At 39.9% G+C, this 20,040-nt stretch overlaps 1 protein-coding gene across 1 annotated transcript in view; it reads left to right on the top strand.

The window, feature by feature from the left end:
- Nucleotides 1-15,504: 15,504 nt before the first annotated feature.
- The window catches only part of cfap46 (cilia and flagella associated protein 46), a 79,309-nt gene continuing 74,773 nt past the window's right edge, over nucleotides 15,505-20,040 (top strand). Inside the window, exons 1-2 of the mRNA XM_079560002.1 lie at nucleotides 15,505-15,593; nucleotides 15,681-15,787. Of these exons, the coding sequence (XP_079416128.1) occupies nucleotides 15,515-15,593; nucleotides 15,681-15,787 (186 nt within the window). The 5' untranslated portion in view covers nucleotides 15,505-15,514. The remainder of the gene's footprint in view (nucleotides 15,594-15,680; nucleotides 15,788-20,040) is intronic.

Here is a 20,040-nt window from a genome sequence, read left to right as displayed (position 1 = left end):
CAATCAAAAAAATAATAATAAAAAGCCGAACTGGGGAAAAAGCACTTGTTAATGTTAAGGCGGGTGGTAAGAGTTTAAAATATGTATTTGTGGAAGTGCACAATTACGCTAATTTGGGCCAGGCTAGTCAGAGCCCAGGGCTGTTTTTCAGTCCCAGTCCACCCCTGCTTCACCCTACTTGCCTCCAGTGTCTGCGTATATTGGTGTATGAGAATGTGAATGGGTGACTGGTTCCTTACTGTAAAGCACTTTTAGTCCATTTAGTCCATTTTATTGCAATAACAAAAATGATGTGAAATGTATTGGTAAAATTTAGCACTGTGCACAAATTCCCGGACTCATCTACACGCAAAGATGGGTGTGAAGGATTTAAATAAAGGCTACAAGCAATCACTGTTATTCGCAAGAAAAGCTGAACACAGTTTCCAAAAATGTTGGAGCAGTGTACTCCTGAGGCTTTGGGTGACCAGTCGCAAATTCCCTTGTTCGACGATATTGAAAACACTGTCTGTGAATATTGCACACTTATATGATCCATTATTACGATTAACTCAAGCATGTTAAAAAGCACATCAAAAAGATGGCTTGTCTGAGTAATAGACTACTGCTACTATATTCAAAGAAATGTCAGTTTTGTATAGGTCGGTTTTAACCTCTTAACTCCCACCTAAACGGATCCCATTTTCTCCAGTTTGGCTTTAACCGCAACAAAAAAATGACAAAAACTCGACCAAAAAGTGACAAAAATTAAACAAAAAAGTGACAAAAACTCAACCAAAAAGTGACAAAAATTAAACAAAATTGTGACAAAAAATCCACAAAAATGTGATAAAAATTCCACAAAAATGTGACAAAAACTCGACCAAAAAGTGACAAAAATTAAACAAAAAAATGACAAAAACTCGACCAAAAAGTGTCAAAAATTAAGCAAAAAAGTGACAAAAACTCGACCAAAAAGTGACAAAAATTCAACAAAAATGTGACAAAAATTCCACAAAAATGTGACACAAACTCAACAAAAAAATGACAAAAAATAAACAAAAAGGTGACGAAAATTCAACAAAAATGTGACACAAACTCAACAAAAAATGACAGAAATTTTACAAAAATGTGACAAAAACTTAACAAAAATGTGACAAAAATTCAACAAAAAAATTACAAAAACTCAACAAAAATGTGACCCCAAAAAAAAAACATAACAAAGGTGACAAAACACAGCAACAACGCGAGGAAAAAGCTTAGTTTTGTGGGTCTTAGCTTTCAATTGAGGTGTTGAACAGGCCTATATAATAGCCAAAGAGGACAGAATGTATTTGGTTCACGCGGGTGGTAAGAGGTAAAGAGGTCAATTTCTATGAAACTGTAATTAACATTTTTCTTTTTCCCAAACATTTCTTTACATACCTTCTGTGGCGTCATGTGTAACTTCCGCGGCTATATACGGGTACCACAGTTTGTGAACCTCTGCGCTCTAGAAGATGCGTTCGAGCACTGAAACGATCTAATCCAGTGAAGGCGTCTTAACACACAAGCGCCACCGCCGTCAATAAGCCATAAATGATACCAATTCCAAAGTAAGCAGTATATTTGGCCACTGTCGAATTGGTTTTGGAAACAACAATTGCTTGATGATACAGTGTCAGCATTGATCAAAACAGCAGAGGCTTTTTCTTACAAAACAATGCACAGAGAGGCAGTAATTAAACCTGGCCATATCTACAAACAACAGTGACTATATACATCTGCGGTTTGAACTCGTCTTCCTGAAGAGATAAATAAAACAAATTCCCTTGATAAACTTGGGCAAATCTGCAGTGCTACAGAACAGAATTATCATTTCTTCAGGTGAGCTGGTGCATAGTTTAGTATGATGTTCTGCATATAGACATAAAAAAAATCAAGACCGTGTGAAAATAATTGGCCTGTGTTTGTTTTTTATCGATCACTTTATAAATGATGGAGCGCTGATTCTTTGTGCATTGCGTTGGCCAATCAATCTGAAAGATGAGCGGTAACGTGAATGAATTAGTGAAGATGTTTGATCAGGTTCTTGACAGATGATTTTCAACAACATTTTTTAGAATCATTGATACATTTTGTTGCTAGATTTAACTATGTATTTTTGTCTAACACTGATCATGATCATGTCATTTGCTCTACAGTAAGTATAATCTGCATGCTAATTCTCAGGAAGCTTGTATGTTTAAAAAGACGGAAGAAGACCGTCCAACCGACTTGATGTAAACGACTAATCTCTGCGGAGCGAGCCCAAATGAGCAAATCCTCGCGCTGCAGGACTGGGCACGGAGTCAGTTAGTGCTAAGCAGGCATCCAGGGCGCCATCAAATCCCATCCTCGCGCTGATGAAGTTTGAACAACATCTGCAGCATTAGTCATCTCCAAAGGCAGAGCACGCAGTCAATACGCTCATTAGCTGTGCACACGTGCCGGCGCTGATAAGGAAGTACTTTCACAAGCCCTGGATGGATGAGATTGGCAAAGCAAGGCATAACCCAAAAGTGGCCTGTAAGTAGGACACGGGAGGAAGGGCAGTTTGTTATGTGGGCAATGGGGAGGACAATAGAGGCAATACATTCACTTCAAGGTTTAAAAGTCTCAGTGGAGAGAGTCAAACAAAGGCCATGATTGAGAGAGAAGTCGTGTCCTCTCACTGTTCACTGTGGACCGCGACGTGACATTTAACTAAACAATTTCATCCACATGTTTTGTTGTTTTTTTTTCATCACATCAGTCTCACAAGCGCTTTGCAAAGATGGCGCTTTTTTCTTAACAGTTAGTAGCCAAAAAATAATACTATTTCTTTACTCGTAATTTTTGAAAACTTTATCTTTTGGCGGTGCACAAATAGAAAATGGACTCAAAAAAGGACTCAAGCTTCTGTAGAAAGAGTTACTTAGAAGGGGCTGGCGAGTTACTGGTGAGAGAACCCTGATCTACTGGCTATATCTGAAACTAAAGGTCTTTGAGCAGGATTTGAGACCTACAAATCCACACGTTTCTTCTTCTGAAACACTGTAGAGCAGGTGTCTCCAATCTTTTTTTACCCGGCGAGCTACTTATATGAAACAAGAACGTCAATGAACCACGTGTGATTGAAAATGTCTCATTTATTTTTATTTATTTGTTTATTTATTTGATAGGGACAATGCATATTAATGAACAGTTGCACATGAGCACTGTAAATATGCCAGATTATAGCGGGGATGCTAGTTTCCATCTGTAGTCCCTAGGCAGGCAGCACATACACAATTTACAATTCAACCTGAAAAGACTCACAGAAACGGAATGACAGTATGAGTGTTTTATTAACGAACATGAATTATTATTGGGGCTCAGACCCCGGCGGAAGACTGAACGAACGATATGGAATGCATGGCTTTGACGAGTGATAGCCATGATCTTCCCCGGAGCCTGGACCCTGGTGGTGGTGGAAGAGACCTGGGTTGGCCACTTGATGAGCGGATCCGAGGAGGAGCCAGGCGGAGAAAGGGGTGGAGGAGGGTCGTAGCACGGCTGGCAAGCGGCTGAGTGATTGACCAGGAAGCTTAAAAAGGGGATCCTGAGCGATGACAGGCTGCTGAGGGGATGAGCAGCTGCGGTGATTGGCTGTTGTGAAGGTGCGGCTTGATCGGAGTCCGTGATTGGATGATTGGAGTGCGCTGCCGGTGATGAGGTGATGAATGAATGCAGCTGGTAGGTCTTCCAGGTAGAATTTGCGCATAAGCTTCATTTTACAATTAACATAATGTGACAACAATAAATGCAGTAACAACTAAAAGTGTTCACAGGCCTGGTTTTCCTTTAGCCACAGTTTAAAACGTGCTTTAAAAGTGGCCAGAGTTGGAGTCTCTCTGACTGATAAAGGGAGACTATTCCAGTACCTTTTACAGAGAGCACAGTCTGTCCAAAGGAGGTTCTCCTGTGTGGAACCTCACAGCCTCCTCGAGCTGATGCCCTGGTGCCCGTGATCCCACTAACAGACTTTGGCTTGATGAAATCCTGCAATGGAGGTGGAGCAAGTCCATGCAATACTTTATATACAAGGCAACCATATTTAAAATTAATGAAGTTATCAAAATTGAGTAAATGATGCTTCTCTAAAACAGTGCAGTGGTGAAAGGAAAACGGTTTCTTGTCCAAGATTTTTATGGCTTTTTTAAAAAGAGACTCTATTGGTTTGAGTAATGTACCAGCAGCAAGTGACCATGTGGTTATACAATACTCTACATGAGACAGAATCATGGAGTGTAAAAACATTCGGGCCGCATACAGAGACATAAAGTCTTACCTGTCTAAAATGTGCTACATTTGCATAATCTTATTGAATAATTATCATGGTTTCTTGAATATGTTTGAATATAATCATCTTGGTGAACTTTACCACACTAAACTACTGACCTGAACCCCGATTTCTCCAGTCTGAAACTTTGGATTTAAACACTGGTGAAGAGATCATGACCTGTCCGGTGTGGTTTATCTCTTCAGAAACAGAACACAACCGTAAAACTGCCTTCTCTAGTGTTTTATTATTTCCTGAGGAGTGTTGCTAATCTCACTGTTGTTCCGTTTTCTATCTGCTGGCTGGACTGTATACTCAGAGTGAAGAGAAGAACACCTCAGACTTCACTTAAGATCCTGGTGTGATCACACATTGTCTGTCTGTCTCACTCATATGTTTACATATGTTTTATTGTTTTATTCATTTGCTATTCACAAATTATCTTTTTCTACCGCTCATAATAAATCACCAACGGTTTGTTGATTTCTATTTTGGTAATTTCTGCAGCTACACAAGCAACTTCGGAGTTCACCCTGACTTTATTTACCTGAACATTTGGAGATTCTGGTCAGCATGTTCTCTAAAATGTGACCTATCAAGCACGTGTAGAAATGTAGAAAGTGTTTGGCGAGCTACCAATAAAGTGCTGGAGAGCTACTGGTTGGAGATCCCTGCTGTAGAGGCACTAAAAGGCCCCCACACCTGTAGCACAGTGGGGCATCACAGGAAGTACTACAGGAAACAAAAACAAAAATGGATAAACAAGGAGGTATCCGGGCAAGACTCGAAGTCTTATAAGCTGGGAGTACATTTTGTTTCACCAGACATCGTAAAGGATGTCAAGCTGTGAGACCTGATTGTCTGAAACTTGGGCGTTTGCATATTCTTCCCGTGTCTGCATAGATACAGACGGCATCTCGTCATAGAAGGGGGCGTGGCCTCGCCAAGGGGGAAAATATAATCTTTTGGGAAACAACATTTTTCACTCTTTTTAGCAATTTTCTGGTGGAATATGAACTTATTTATCAAATACAAATAAAGTCAAGTGTAAATCAGGTCCATATGGATATTTTCTCACAGCAGATTGTTCGGTAGAAGTGAAAAAATGGCAGTTGTAGCTAGTGCCAGATAACCGTTAGCATTAGCCCGATGCTAACATGTAGCATCATGTTAGCATTCTCCGTTTTTTTTATGTATTTAAGGGCTGTTGAACCACTTTTCTCCTCTCCATGTCTCTGTATCTTTATTTAGTAGAAAACTACATTCATAATTCTGCATTTGTTAAAGTAGTTTTTGAATAATTAGAGAAAGTTTTGATTTTTTCTAAATTGTTTTCCCCCTTAACTGGTTTCAAACATGACCATATATGGGCGACTCCAGAGATGTCGTCTGTATCTATAGGTTTCGTCCAGGTACTCCAGTTACTCCTACCTCCAAAAACATGCTGGTCAGGTTGGCCCACAGTGGCCAGAACTAACACTATCTACTCAATTTCGTAGATCAGATGTTAGGTATAAGACATTACAATACAAAGGTCTGTTTTTTGTTGATTTTGCCATACACAGTACAATATAATAAACAAAATTTTGCTGCACCCGTGACACCATATTGTATCTGCTCCACTCTGTCAGTGGAAAATGTTGAGCTGCTAAATTTGCGCAATAATTCTGCAGCTCCAGCAGTACATTCATAACGCAAAACTTATGAGGGAATCCTGTGTCCAAATAAAGAACTGCGGTGATTCATTGCTCATAATGAGTTTATATTAATCTAAGGAAGGGGAAGCTCGGTGCCAAAACTCCTGTGAGGTGTAACAAATGTGTGCAAATCCTCCGCTGCATGACTCACAATTCCCATTAGCATTAATGTAGAAATACAGATTTCTGAGGGAGAAAAACAAGGAGATCTTTCGCCGCTTCTGTTTGGACACTGTTGATTCCCCGTTAAAATCCTGACTGATATTTGGCAACATGAATTTGGCCGGACTCACTTGGGAAGAGCTTAAAAATGAGGCCCCGGGCTTATTATTAAATCAATGTCTGTCATCACTGTGTGTCTCTGTTTAAAAAGGCTTTGATTCACGGGCGGCTAATTACACCCAGGTGGGCTTTTCTCAGCAAACGCACTGACACTGTTGCAATAGTGATTTAAAAGGGGCAAGGCTGTGCAAGCAATCAGGCCTTGGTGTTATTACTTTTGCTGGTCTCTTTGTGCTGTTCAATTTTAATTTTCATGCCTTAATTCTATCCCACGTTTTTTCCTGCACGATCTTGTGTTCATGGGTGTAAATGTGTCTTTAACTTTTTGAGCTAGGCATTGTCATCTTGGAGCATGTAGCTTCAAGAAAAAAGTCCATGAAATTACTCATTCCGTATTTTTGGGTTGTCAGCTGACCTCCTTCTTCTTTTGCTGAACCTAGAACTGCTCAACTGCAGCAACGCAAGATCCAAGGGACAACTTTAGGTAGGTAGTGTATTTGAGGGACTTAAAGAGGGGGTATAATGCTTTTTTCAATCACATAGCACCAGTCTATAGCACACTACAATGATGACAAAACCTTCTGTCGGTCTGTAAATGCAGTAAATTAGAATAACTGCCTTGTATAAAATTGCTCTTTCAAAATGGCTGCAGCGCACGTCTTGAAATAGGCCTCTGTCTATTTCAAGTGGAGGACACACCCCCTCCACACACTGTCTGTGGCATCAGTGGGGAGGGGGTTCTGCTGAGGAGCAGTGGTTGGTTACTCGGCTGGTGACGAAAGCTCGAAGGCGTCTCCAGGAGGTGGGGGCGTTCCTAGGAGGACTCAGGCAAACCTATCCCTAAAATGGCCGCCATCAGAGTTTTTACAGATTACTCAAAAATACGTGCCAAGGCAACACTTCAGGCATGTTTTTAATGAGGGAATGACATAATAACATGATGTAAAGCTTGAAAAAGTCGATTTTGCATAATACCCCCCCCCTTTAAGACTTGGTTTAGTCCTGGCTGGGTTATTAGACCTGGCTCATCCAAACCTGGCCAGCGGCAGCAAGCCTCTCCTGCTTTCTGTTCAAAAGCAAGAGCATCTGGAACTTTGCCTGCAGCCAACCCCAAAACCGCTAAGCTCTTTATCTCTTCAATCACAGATGCGAATTTGTAACGCGCCACTCATGCAACAAACTTCTCTCAATTGGATGTTGATTGAGCAGAAGGTTTCTATTTCCAGTGTGATATTTCTTATACTTCACGTTTTCGTACTGGAATAAGTCGTCATGTTGGACAGAACATGTGTTTCACTGTTTGGTTATGCCGCCTGTCAATCACACTCTTCAGATCTCACGAAGATAGTACCAGACTGTCACCACACTGTCTGTCACGTAGCGGATTGGAAAAACGTGCAGTCTGACTGGCCAGGCTTGTGGAGTGTTCAGCAGCGATCAGTTTAAAAAGTGGTCCAACCAAGGCAAGACAGCAATGCTTGAACTAGAACAGGCCACCATTTTTACATACTTAGATATGTTCTCACCTGAGCTTGGATGAGTTGATACGTACCTGTCTGGTCTTTGTGCGTGCGCTCAGCAACACAAATAAACCAAAGACGTTGCTAGCTTTTAGCTTCTCCCAGCATAATTCTGCTCAATAAAATAATCAAAATCAGCAATAAAATCATCGGTCAGGAGCAGGACTCACTCAGCAGCATCTATGACTCGAGAGTTCTGAGGAGAGGAACCCAGATCTCCACAGACTCCTCACATAATCCACACTCTCACTACGCCTTGTTGCCGTCAGGGCGCAGGTTCAGGTCCCTCCCTCTGGGGACAAAGAGGGCGACCTCCACTTTCTTCCCGACCTTCATCCGCCTGCTGAATAAATGACTGTGTGGACATTGGTCTATCAAAGGCCCAATATATTGTTTTTAATGTATTTATAATTGCTGTATGTTGTTGTATGTCTTCTCCTTCTCTCCTTCTCCTGCAAATGAAGTTCCTAACGGATAAATAAAGTGAATTTGATTTGATTTGATTCTTTAGCTCCAAACTGGGGTGAAGTTAGAAGCTACCAAGCTCTTCCACATTTTCCCTATTTAAATACAGCTACGTGAAAAGATACACGATCCAAGTATTACACAAAATTAAACATGATGATTTTCTAAGCCGATAAAATATAAAATATTGTAAGCCGTAATAATACCTTAGGAGTACATCGACGTCCGCTCAGTAAAGTGCTCCAAAGGTATTATTAACTTTTCACGTAACTGTATTTAAATCGTGAAAACGTGGAAGAGCTCGGTAGCTTCTAACTTCACAACAGTTTGGAGCCATAGGAATATGCTTTGAGAGGCTAAATGCTAACAACGTCTTTGGTCTATTTGCGTGACTGAACGCACACACAAAGACCAGACAGCTACGCATCAGCTCGTCGAAGCTAAGGCAAGAACGTATTTCAGTGGCCTAAGTGGTCGAGCTCCTGACTTTTACTGAACATTTTGCTTCTGTAGATGTTTGCTCACAAGCTGCACATATAAAGGTCAATGCACAGACATCCACGGAACTTACGCCCTTTTAGTTTTTAGTTTAAGGATGCCTCTGCCTTCACTTCTCACCTCTCCCTAAAGTGCAGAGCTGCCTTGGAGGGTGTGATGCATTAACAGACCTGTCAAAAAGGTCAGAGGGATCGAGCGGAAGATGAACTGCCAAAGTTCATTAAGTGAATCAAGTGCACGACGAATCAAGTGTTATGGCAGCTTTCTTAGATGTGAGGGTAGGGACAAATGTTACTTCAAAGTACTTTTTCTCAACGTCAAGGGACGATCTACCCTTTAAGTAGCACATGGATACCATGTTTTATACTTTATACGTAGAAGTTCACAAAGAATGCAAAACTGAGTGGTCAAAACATATAGCTCTTATGTAATGGTGACTTGCTGCTGCTTTACAATTTTTTGCTTTGAAAGTCTGCCAGAAAGCGCCATGTTTTACCCTAAATAACTTATTTCACAGCTTGTTTTCAGAAGATAAAAATAAGATCTAGTTCTGTGTTTGGTGCCAAATTGCTCTGTATTGCAGCACTTTTTCGCTGTCTGAGGCCAACGCATCTTTTAAAACAACTTTTCATCTTTTAATCAAACATTGTGTAGTTTAGCCCCGCTGCTCTTATAATTCTTACAAGCTTCTGTAGTCGAAATTGCACTTAAGAGCATGTACAATTGCTCCCCAACTGCGGTATAGAGTCTATTTTTCACAGTGTCTTAGTGACTCGATTAATATTTCAAGACTTCTTAGTATCCATCTTCTGTTGTTGTGGGGATTGGGAACGTCCCATTGGAAAGTCTCTAATACCAACAGCCATCTCTGCATGACAGCTTTGATTCATTATGAATTAAGGTACATTGCGCAAGCATCTACCACATGATCAGAGCAGAGTCTTTTTATAAACACACAAAAACGCATTGATGTTGTGCACAAAAACATGTTTTCTATGTTAAAACACTGGCACCAATTCCCACTCTTGTCATTCCCACCAAATAAAAAGGGTTTAAGTGACTACATGGATTATTTCGGAGAGTCAGGAACATTTGTTTTGTAGTCACATTAGTGCAATATTTGAAGGATTAAAGCCAAAGATCGTCGGGTGCATCCGTGGGGGGGACGAGCAGGAGTACCGTTCCCTTGTAAAGGACTTCACCACCTGGAGTCACCTGAACCACCTGCAGCTGAACACCTCCAAGACAAAGGAGATGGTCCTGTACTTTCGAAGGTGTCGCCCATCTCCTCAGCCTGTGACCATCAATGGCGAGGAGATCGAGGTGGTGACCTCCTATAAATATCTTGGGCTACAGGTCGATGAGAAGCTGACCAGCTCTACAAGAAAATGCAGTGCAGACTCTACTTCCTGAGGAGGCTTGCTTCTTTTAAGATCTATAAGAAAGTGCTCCAACTGTTCTAACAGGCAGTAGTGTCCAGTGCTCTTTTCTATGGTGTTGTGTGTTGGGGGGGGGAAACATTAGAGAGAGGAACACTCAGAGACTAGACAAACTAATCAGAAAGGCCTTCTCTGTGATTGGGGCCGATCAGGACTCTGTAGTGTCAATCTCTGAGAAGAGAACCCTGGAGAAGCTGCTCTCTGTGATGGACAACAGAGACCACCCCCTGCATGAGCTGGTGATGAAGCAGAGGAGCTCCTTCAGTGAGAGGCTGCTCTCTGTGATGGACAACAGAGACCACCCCCTGCATGAGCTGGTGATGAAGCAGAGGAGCTCCTTCAGTGAGAGGCTGCTCTCTGTGATGGACAACAGAGAGCACCCCCTGCATGAGCTTGTGATGAAGCAGAGGAGCTCCTTCAGTGAGAGGCTGCTCTCTGTGATGGACAACAGAGAGCACCCCCTGCATGAGCTTGTGATGAAGCAGAGGAGCTCCTGCTCAAAGGACAGGCTCAGGAGATCCTTCTTGCCCAGAGCGATCAGGCTATATAACAAATCCTTGGGTGGGAGGGGCTAAATGGGAGTGAAATGTTTTTTTTAATAGTACCTCTATATTTTTATACTTATAAATTATTATTATATTTATTCTCTGCACTGTTCTAGTTATTTTAAATCTGATGTTTGTATGTGTGACTTGATTGTGCAGCTGATGAACTGAATTTCCTTCGGGATTAATAAAGTATATCGTATCGTATCGTATCGTAAGAAACTGTTACTCATATCTGCATACTCTCTATACATAACATCATTATCCCTGTGTTTGACAATTTGCTCTTTGCATTTGACCAATCTTTCAAAATCTGGCAACTGCTGGTTGGATTAAGAGTCATAGAATAGAATCCTATTGCAATGGGCTGTTTCCAAAATCAAATAAAAATTCTAATGGGATTTCTCTATTGGAATCTTATAGTATTATTTGACCAGGGATCATCAGTCTATAGACTCTTCATTCAGTGCGCTGCCGGACACCGCAGAGTTGATTAATGTAAATTGGCCTGTGTCTCCATTGTTTATCTCCGGCCTACACCTTGGTTTGCCTCCACTGTGTGACGGGGGAGTATCGTGCGCTTGCATCCTCATTAAGGACTTGGCTGTAATGCAGACGCCGTGCATGGATCATTTCTTAACGACATTTCAATTTTCTTTTTTTTTCCATTCTAACAACGGCCCGTGACCCAAACACGCCGCGATTTGGTGGAAACGGCTTTTATGATGGAGAGTAAACAAGAGTGGAATGACACTAAATGCTGCTATTGAACAGAGTGGGGCTTAGTATTTGCACAGTGAAATAAAGTCCCTCTCACATCCTCCAGTAGTTATTTTCATAATCCGTTCTCAATGAATGGGCTCCGCTGACAGTCAATTACGGCGTGAAAGAGGGGGAGATGTTTCTATGGAATTATATGGGCACATTTTCTCACAATAAGTGCTGTTTGACAAAGCTTATGAGGCTCTGCCCATTCATAACAAAGATGTGAATGACAAGAAGATCACTCTCACAGAGGTGGTGCGCTGTAATTGAATGATTGTGAAATGTTTACTTGCATAAGAATAGTGGTGGAGAGGTCACAAGATGGTCCTGGGTCCTGAGTTTGTATGTTCTCCTGTGTGTGTTCAGGTTTCCATTGGGTGCAGCTGCATCTGTAAAAGAGATTCTCTAGTATCAGGACTCGGGAGATTAAAAAGATCAAATACAGTGTTATACAAAGTGTAAGTAGGTCTTAGAACATTTCAGAAGCTTAACTTCAATCAAGAAAATGTTAAAATAAGTATGGTACAAATTTTGAACTTGGCATAAAAGAGGATATGTTTAACAAGGTAGACTTCAAGCAAGCTGTAGTCACAATGTACTCAATAATACTTTCATTTCAATGGGGTAATTCTTCCACGTTTTAGCTTCTTCACTATCTACTCTATATGTTGCATAAACTGCATTTTTGTGGACTGTTTTTTTTTTGCTGTCATTCTGCTTTTTCAGTGTTTTGATGGAACCAAGTTCTTGTTGTGTCTGTAAAGTTTCAAAGACACAAAGGCAAAGCCAGAGTTTCAGAAGCAATTTCCTATAGATTGTATCTTGATGTAACTTGGACTCTTTTTGCATGATGGTAAGCCCTGGCAAAATGCAGCATAATTAGCTCGAGAAATGTCAGAATTGTTTCAAAAGCAAAATACTCCCTGTCTTGTTATGTAATAGATGTATGAAGTACTGAAAATGAGAGGCAAGGCTAAACCATTAGAGCACAAATAACAAGTCAGATTCATCATCATGCAATAGTAGCTCCTATTGACTTCCAGTACAATCTTCATCCTGAGGAACACATTTTTTCTTTCCTAAAAGTCACGTCAAAAGCACCTCCAACCGGTGAATATTCCCTTTGCGAGTATTTTTGGCAGATTCTTCAATGAACTGACTGATGAACAAATATAGCTTCAGGGCTAAGCTTGGATTTAGGATACTGCAGGTGCCTCTTAATTAGTCTCAGATTGAAAGCCCGTGTCTTGGCTCGCGCTTGAACTCTGCCCCCTGACACTTGTGCTGATGGGCTCCTCTGACCGAACGCTTTCAGATTTGCTTAAAAGCCTGGTTGCACTTTGAAGTTACACAGCGTCAAAGGGAAACACGAGGTACTTTTTGAATCCAAAAGTCTCTGCTTCTGCATCTCCTTTGAGAGGTGGTTAACTGTAACCAGAAAAGACATGGTTTGACATAGAAAAGACTCTGAAGTTATATTTTCAAAATCAAATTATGTTTAATTTGTTATTGTAGGGTATATAGAGCTTGCGGTCTTGTTGCTCCGGTCCGGAAGCAAAAAATCCCTGTCTACGCGACCGTCGATTTTCCAAAAATTCAAATATTAAGAGTTTAACGTCACCGCAAAAGCTAATCAGCTATGTAGCAATTCGTGACCATAAAATGTTTCATTTCAATCCAAAAAGAAGACATAATGTTGAAGAAAAGGCAAAGGTGCAAGGCTGTGTACATAATTCACTTCCTGACTATAGAAACTCCATATCCCAAGAATCATTGCGACATCATCGGTGTGTGAATGTTTTTAACTAATGTTGTGTATGTTTTTAAATGTATGGAAACCAAGTGTTGCTGCCCATCTTGGCCAGGTCTCTCTTGTAAAAGAGATCTAAGATCTCAATGGGACTAACCTGGTTAAATAAAGGCTAAATAAAAAATAAATTAAAAAATCGCGCCCGCTGGTCAAGGCAACGAGGTTTTCAGCAAAGTTTCTTTTACTTTGCAGACAACAATTCTATATTATTTCACTATTAAACAGTGTGTATCATGCTAATTGGAATAAAAATGATCGGTGGTTCTTTTAATTGGATCGTTGGGAACATTTTTTTGATCCATCTGACGTTTTTCTTACTCTCAGTGTTAGATATGGATAAAACGTCAACTCTCTGCCTGCATTATGTTTGAATAAATTGTTTATAATATGTTTTCTACATTACAATAAATAAATACGTGTGGGAGTGTGAAGCTCCACCAATCAAAAGCCTCGTAGTAGATCATGGGACTACCGAGCATCCTGGGTAATGTAGTTCTAGGACGAAGGCTCGCAGTTAAACTGTATTTTTTCGTAAACTAGATCGATCTCATACGTGCTTTTTTCACCTGCATCTGACTTTGCGGTCGCTTTATAACCACAGAGCTGGATTCAGCCCAAGCTGACGTAGTTACGGTTAAAGACTTTATTCTAAATCAATACCGTCTCAAAGGATGGGGAATTTTACATCGGACCGGAGAGGAGGCGGGACTGTGGAGCTCTAGCTGTATTTTAACTTTGTTGTAACTTTGTATTGCCTGTGTACAGCACTTTGGGCAGCGATTGTTGTTGTAAATGTGCTTTATAAATAAATTTGACCTTGACCTTGACCTATAGAGTTCAGGAATGTGATGTCATATCGTTAAGCATTATGGGATTAGCAGCAATTGTAAACTAATGGAGATTTTAAAAGTTAGAATTATCGTTCACAACTCTATTGTCTGTTCTGGCAGTTTTTGTGACTGAAATGTGCAACAAGTTAATGTAAATAATAGAGTTCGGGAAATTCCACAGTTGCCATGGAGATCCGCCATCTTTGCAGCTGTTAGCATACATTTCCATAGACTAACTTTAGCTAAAAACAGTATAAAAAGTGGAGAAAAAAAGTCATGGAACAGCTCCGTCCGCTGAGTTACTGCTGGTAAATACATCTAACTCACTGTGGTGTCCAGTTGTTTTGATGTCAACAACAACTCCAGTATTTTAACTTTTAAAATCTCCATTAGTTTACAATTTCTGCTAATCCCATAATGCTTAGCGATATGACATCACATTCCCCAACTCCAAGCCAAAGTATGTTTTATGGTTCAGAATCGACTAGCCATCTTTTCTGGGAATGTTCTTACACACAAGTATTTTGGAAAGCCATCAATCTGTTTGTGAATAGAAAACTTACCATAGATTTACAACTCAACCTTAAAGATATTTCGTTTGGTATTTATCAAAAAAAATCTACCCCCAAATAAACTTTTTAGTATGAATTGAATATTAATAATGGCAAAGTATCATATCCATAGCTGTAAGTACCTTAACCAAAAACCAAAACTTGTTGTATTTGAATCACTAATGTCCTCTTGTGTGACCTCCTTGAATTATTGCACAAATGCCAAAGCCCTGAAGACCAAAGTTCTATGTAACGAATTTGCACTGTAAAACTATTTATTTTTATATTTTTATGTATTTTTGTTTACACTGGAAACTGAAGCCTTGCACACCTGAGCCTCGAGCCTTGTTTATGTTAATTTTGTAGGCTATATTTTTCAATAAAAATAAAAAAATAAAAAAATGTTTTATGGTTAAAATTATATTTTGCTTCATCATCTTCATGAAGATTCCTAAGTGATGTTTCCCCCCAACCTCACTTATTTGTTTTTTCACTATTATTACACTCTTCAATATTCTCTACTACAACATTGTAGTTTTTTTAGGCAGTCAGTCGCCGTCAACGCGCACACGTTTGTCCTCCCACGCTTTCCGTAGTTGAGAACCTGTCTCCCGTTGCTAGGTTACGAACTCTCGCTGTGAATGGGAAACACGGTAAAGTAAAAGTGAGCGAGTTTTCTTGTTCTTTCCGTACTTTAAATGACATTTTTTATTTATTTATTTATTGACCGTTAAATCTCCTCGTAGCATAGCGTCCGTCCACCATTTGCGAGTTGGCTAACTGCGGTAAACAGAGGCTAACGTTTAACGACGATGGCATTTGCTGTGGATTTGGACAACAGGGATTCAGTGGATATTCGGGGCCACATTTCAAAAGCCAGAGAGACACAAGGTTAGTCGAAACACTCACAAGTCTTCAAGTCTACAAGTCCTCTTGTTCTTGTGTACGGTGATGCTGAGGTCACTCTTTTCTCTCCAGACTTTGAAGCGTTACAGACCGCCTTCAACTCCATAACCAAACCCGGAACCGGTCAGGAGCGCGTTTCCTCGGACATTTACGTCCTGTGTGCTGAAGCAGCTCTACAAGTGAGACCTCTATCCATTTAAGATGTATTTTTGACAGTCAGGTCCCTATTTCTTTCCTTCATGTAAGTATGCTTTATGCATTAGTTAGGAAAGTTCGGTTCTTGTTTTTACAAGAATGAAGTTAAATAGTATGTTTTCATTTGGAATGTCACTGAAGCACATTAGTTTAGTTTAGTTTATTTATTTAGAAAAAAAAACAGGGACAGTGTACAATATACATTAACCTCAAGGGGAGAGATGCATTGTACCAGGTTATAGCATAAGTCAGATAAGATAAGATAGCCTTGGAAAGTGCTTATTTCCCATAATCCCTGGGCAGGCTAATGTTATAGTAAAAAATGTTTTTATAAAATATGCATACATGGATATTGGCAATGACCAAGTGCATTCGCCTCGCACTGTAGATCTAATGCATAGGTGTCAAACTCTGGCCCGCGGGTCAAATTTGGCCCGCAATGTAATTATATTTGGCCCGCGAGGCTATACCAAATGACTACTCGAGCTGGCCCACCGGTGTTATACAGCGCATTCATTCATCGCTAATACTACAAATCCCATAATGCCGTGCTGTTGTTTTGGCGCGTCAATCAGGACAGGTCCCAGAAACGCCCCCTCCTCTGTGACAGTAGTTATAGCGATCTCAAGATACAACTGTCACTGTGGAACCCCTTCCCAAAAATGGCGAAAAGAAAGGCAGACAACAGGAGCTTTCTGGACAGGTGGGAGACAGAATATCTGTTTACATATGTAAAAGAGCCTCAGCTCAAAGCCTGAGCCCAGACATTGATGAACTATCATCCAAGAAGAGATGCCAGGTATCTGGCTTGGGCACATCAGATTAGATCAGTGTGTAGCAAACTGAGCAATAATTAACATTTTCTGCACTTTTTCTTGCTACTCCAAGACATGGGCTTGAATGGTTGATTGATTTATTATTGTTATTTTATTTTTTAAATTATTATTATTTATCATTATTTAAATTTGATTTAATAAATGAATGTCATTGATGTTTTGTTTTTTTGAAATTCGATTTTGCATATCTGGACTATTAAGTTATATATTGTATAGTAATAAGTGTTGCTTGTTCCATATTCAATCTTAAAGCAAATCTTGTTTGGATCCATATTAAAAGGTTCATTTGTTCAATGCTGGCCCGCGGCTTTGTTCAAGTTTTACATTTTGGCCCACTGTGTATTTGAGTTTGACACCCCTGATCTAATGGTTTTGAGCTGTTGTATCAGAGCCTATAGAGACATGACCTCTTTTAGTGGAGGAGCAGCGGCGTCATGGAGGATCTTATACATCAAACACAGATTTGTGTGGATTATCAACCATTCAAAGCTGAGAAATTTGTGTTTTACAATGATTATGACAGTGATGGAATCGTCTGCCTTTTTTTTATCGTGAATCTTTAGAGAACTTTTATATTTTATATAATAACTCAAGTGGCCTGAGGGCAGATTTACAAGCGTGTGACCAACTTGTCATACAGTAAAGAAAATGTGGAACAATCATTGCATTTAGGTAGGCTCCTGAGGCTTTGATTGTAAGAGAATTTTGAATGTGTCTGAATTGTGCCATATTAAATTTGATTGTATAACTTTTTTTGTGCTTTTTAAAGCCTAAACTTGGCTCCAATATGACACCTAAATATTTTACCTGCTCTGGATTTGTAATGATTTGTCCATCAATTCAAATTTTAGGGCAATTTTGCATTTTATGATGATTTGTAAAAAACATCGAAACAGTCTTATCTAAATTTAAGGCGAGGCATGAGTTTTTCAGCCACAAAGAAACTTTCTTCATCTCATCGGTCAGTTTTTGAGCGACTTCTTCCGCAGTTTGCCAGGTGCATATAGCACTGTGTCATCAGCATACGTAATAATTTTACTCTTACAGACAGTTGGCAGTAAGAGTAAAATGATAATGAAAGTTTGACGATACTTGGAAATTGATATGAGTGGAAAGGGAAAAGACAATTATATAAGCATTAATTCTAGAAAAGGTTGTTTTTGACCTTGCAATATATACCCTAATAAATATACATGAGCTTTACATCTCAAAGGACATGCACAGCTTAAATATTCAGTGTTAATGCATTCAATAATGTACACTATCTCTCTGGTCAAGGGCAAATTACATTTAACTAAAGCATTATTGACTCTATCGTGCACATCTGCTCTGCACATACATTGAGACCAATTTAAAAACTCAGTTGCAAGGTTATAACTTATATCTCAAGGATATTCTACAGGAAAATTCAATCACGTATCCTTTAATGTCCTTTTTTCGCTCCCATAATTGCGCTCTTTAGGTATGGGCATTAGAAGTACAGTATGCGGAGAGATAGAGAGACTATGTGGTGACTTCAGGGTCTCGACAGCAGCACAGCTTTAATCCACTCAGGTTTGTAAGAGACCCATCCACCTACTGCCTGCAGTCACCTTTCAAAGAGCCCAGACTGATGAAACGGCCTGTAAGACACAACGCTTCCAGGAGCCACCCAGAATTAAACATTAGCAATTTACAGAAACATGGGACGCTCATTACCTCCCGCCGAGGACATTATGTTCTGACACATCTGTTTGTTTGAGTGTTTGTCAAAACAATAACAACTGCTCAAATGTCTTCATTTGACAGTGTTGAGGAACAGTTACAGTATTGTCTACAATTGATGCTTTGGTGTCGTTCTTCAGACCAGCATATATGGGAATGAATTTTGGTGAGGACTTTTCATTTTAGCAGCACAATAACTGCTGCCCTTACATAATATTAATTCGAAACAGAACCCTCAATGTTCTGGTTAACAAATGTAATAACTCAGCATTGAGACTCATTTAGCTACTGTTGCCATGCTGTGACCTCTTCTGCCTCCCCCTCTATGCTGTTTCTACGAAGCGATGATATTTTGCATCCTTTTAAATCCAACACCTCTTGCATTGGCCATATCATATGAATAGAATAATGGAATGGCAGATTGGCCCCACCCTGAAAGTCCTCAAGCAGCCACCCCACCTTAGGTTGTGTCCCCCTTGGCCACCCCAGTGAAAAATATCTGGCAAACCCATGCAAATATTTTACTAATTGTAAAGACACATAAAACGCAGATCAAGCAAACTGTACTTGTGCAAAATGTATCATATACATTGCACCGACTTTTGTTCGAGAAAAACCTGTCACTGACTCAAAAGCAAGCTACGTAAAAGTCCTTTTACAATAGTTCTGTAGTGAGTGGATTTGCTTGCCTATGCTCTTTCAAAGGCGTTAAATTATTGCTACTATTAAGTGAAGGTAGTGAAGATTTATAGGGCCTAATAAATCAATATTATGATTTATCTACTGGCCTCAACCCTGCGCGGATATGGGACTAAATAGGTTTTGTAAAATAGCGTGTGACTGCATCCTCCTCTGTACGGCTTAGCCATGAATATTCACTAATGCATGGATGTGTCCTGGGGCAATGGAAACATATTTGAATAATAAAACAGTGATATTGCATATTCTGATTTGTTTTTATCTTCCTAATGTTACAAAACACTGGTTTTGTAAAACGCTTCTTCCTCGGAGTGTTGGGCGCCCTGTGAATTTAAAATAATTGGTTCACTAATAGGACTGCATGCACTCTGGTTTTTCAGCAAAATATTAATATTTGATTCCCCACACTACTGTCTAGCATCATTTGGTTTTACTGGTTTGAAATATTTAGCACAAAAAAAAAAACACCCAGTTACCAGAAATGGAATTACCCACATTTATGGCATTGCTTGAGGCAACACAACTTGGTAGAGAGAATTTATATGTCAATAAATTGCACACCAAGATTTAACCATGGATGTGATGCCATTGCAGGTGTATCTTTTCTTTGAATTTATTTGCAAAATTATGCACATTTGTTACACATCGACAACAAGAATGTGAAAGTAGTTGTCAAAAGAGGACATGGTGAGCGAAGAGTAAGAGTGGGTTTATTTCCATCCTGGCACTCAAATGTCTCTCTAACTCGTGTCATTTTATTGCTGCGAGTTCAGCAAAATAGCATTTGTTAGCCTGAAAGCTATTTACATTTTGTGATGTGGTGTATGATCTCTGAAGGCAGGAGAAATGATTCACCATTTTATGATAGCTCGTCTTTTCGTTTTGATAATAACACCTCTTCAATATGTTTTGCCGCACTTTTCAAAACGCACTGAATTTTCGGGACAAACAGTTCTATAGAAAAGAGGAAAGCAACACCAACTGTGCGTTCTCATTCT

The sequence above is a fragment of the Gobius niger genome (genome assembly GCF_951799975.1).
Source record: "Gobius niger genome assembly, chromosome: 7".
In the NCBI taxonomy this organism is placed as follows: domain Eukaryota; kingdom Metazoa; phylum Chordata; class Actinopteri; order Gobiiformes; family Gobiidae; genus Gobius; species Gobius niger.
This window is presented reverse-complemented; position numbering and strand designations above follow the sequence as displayed.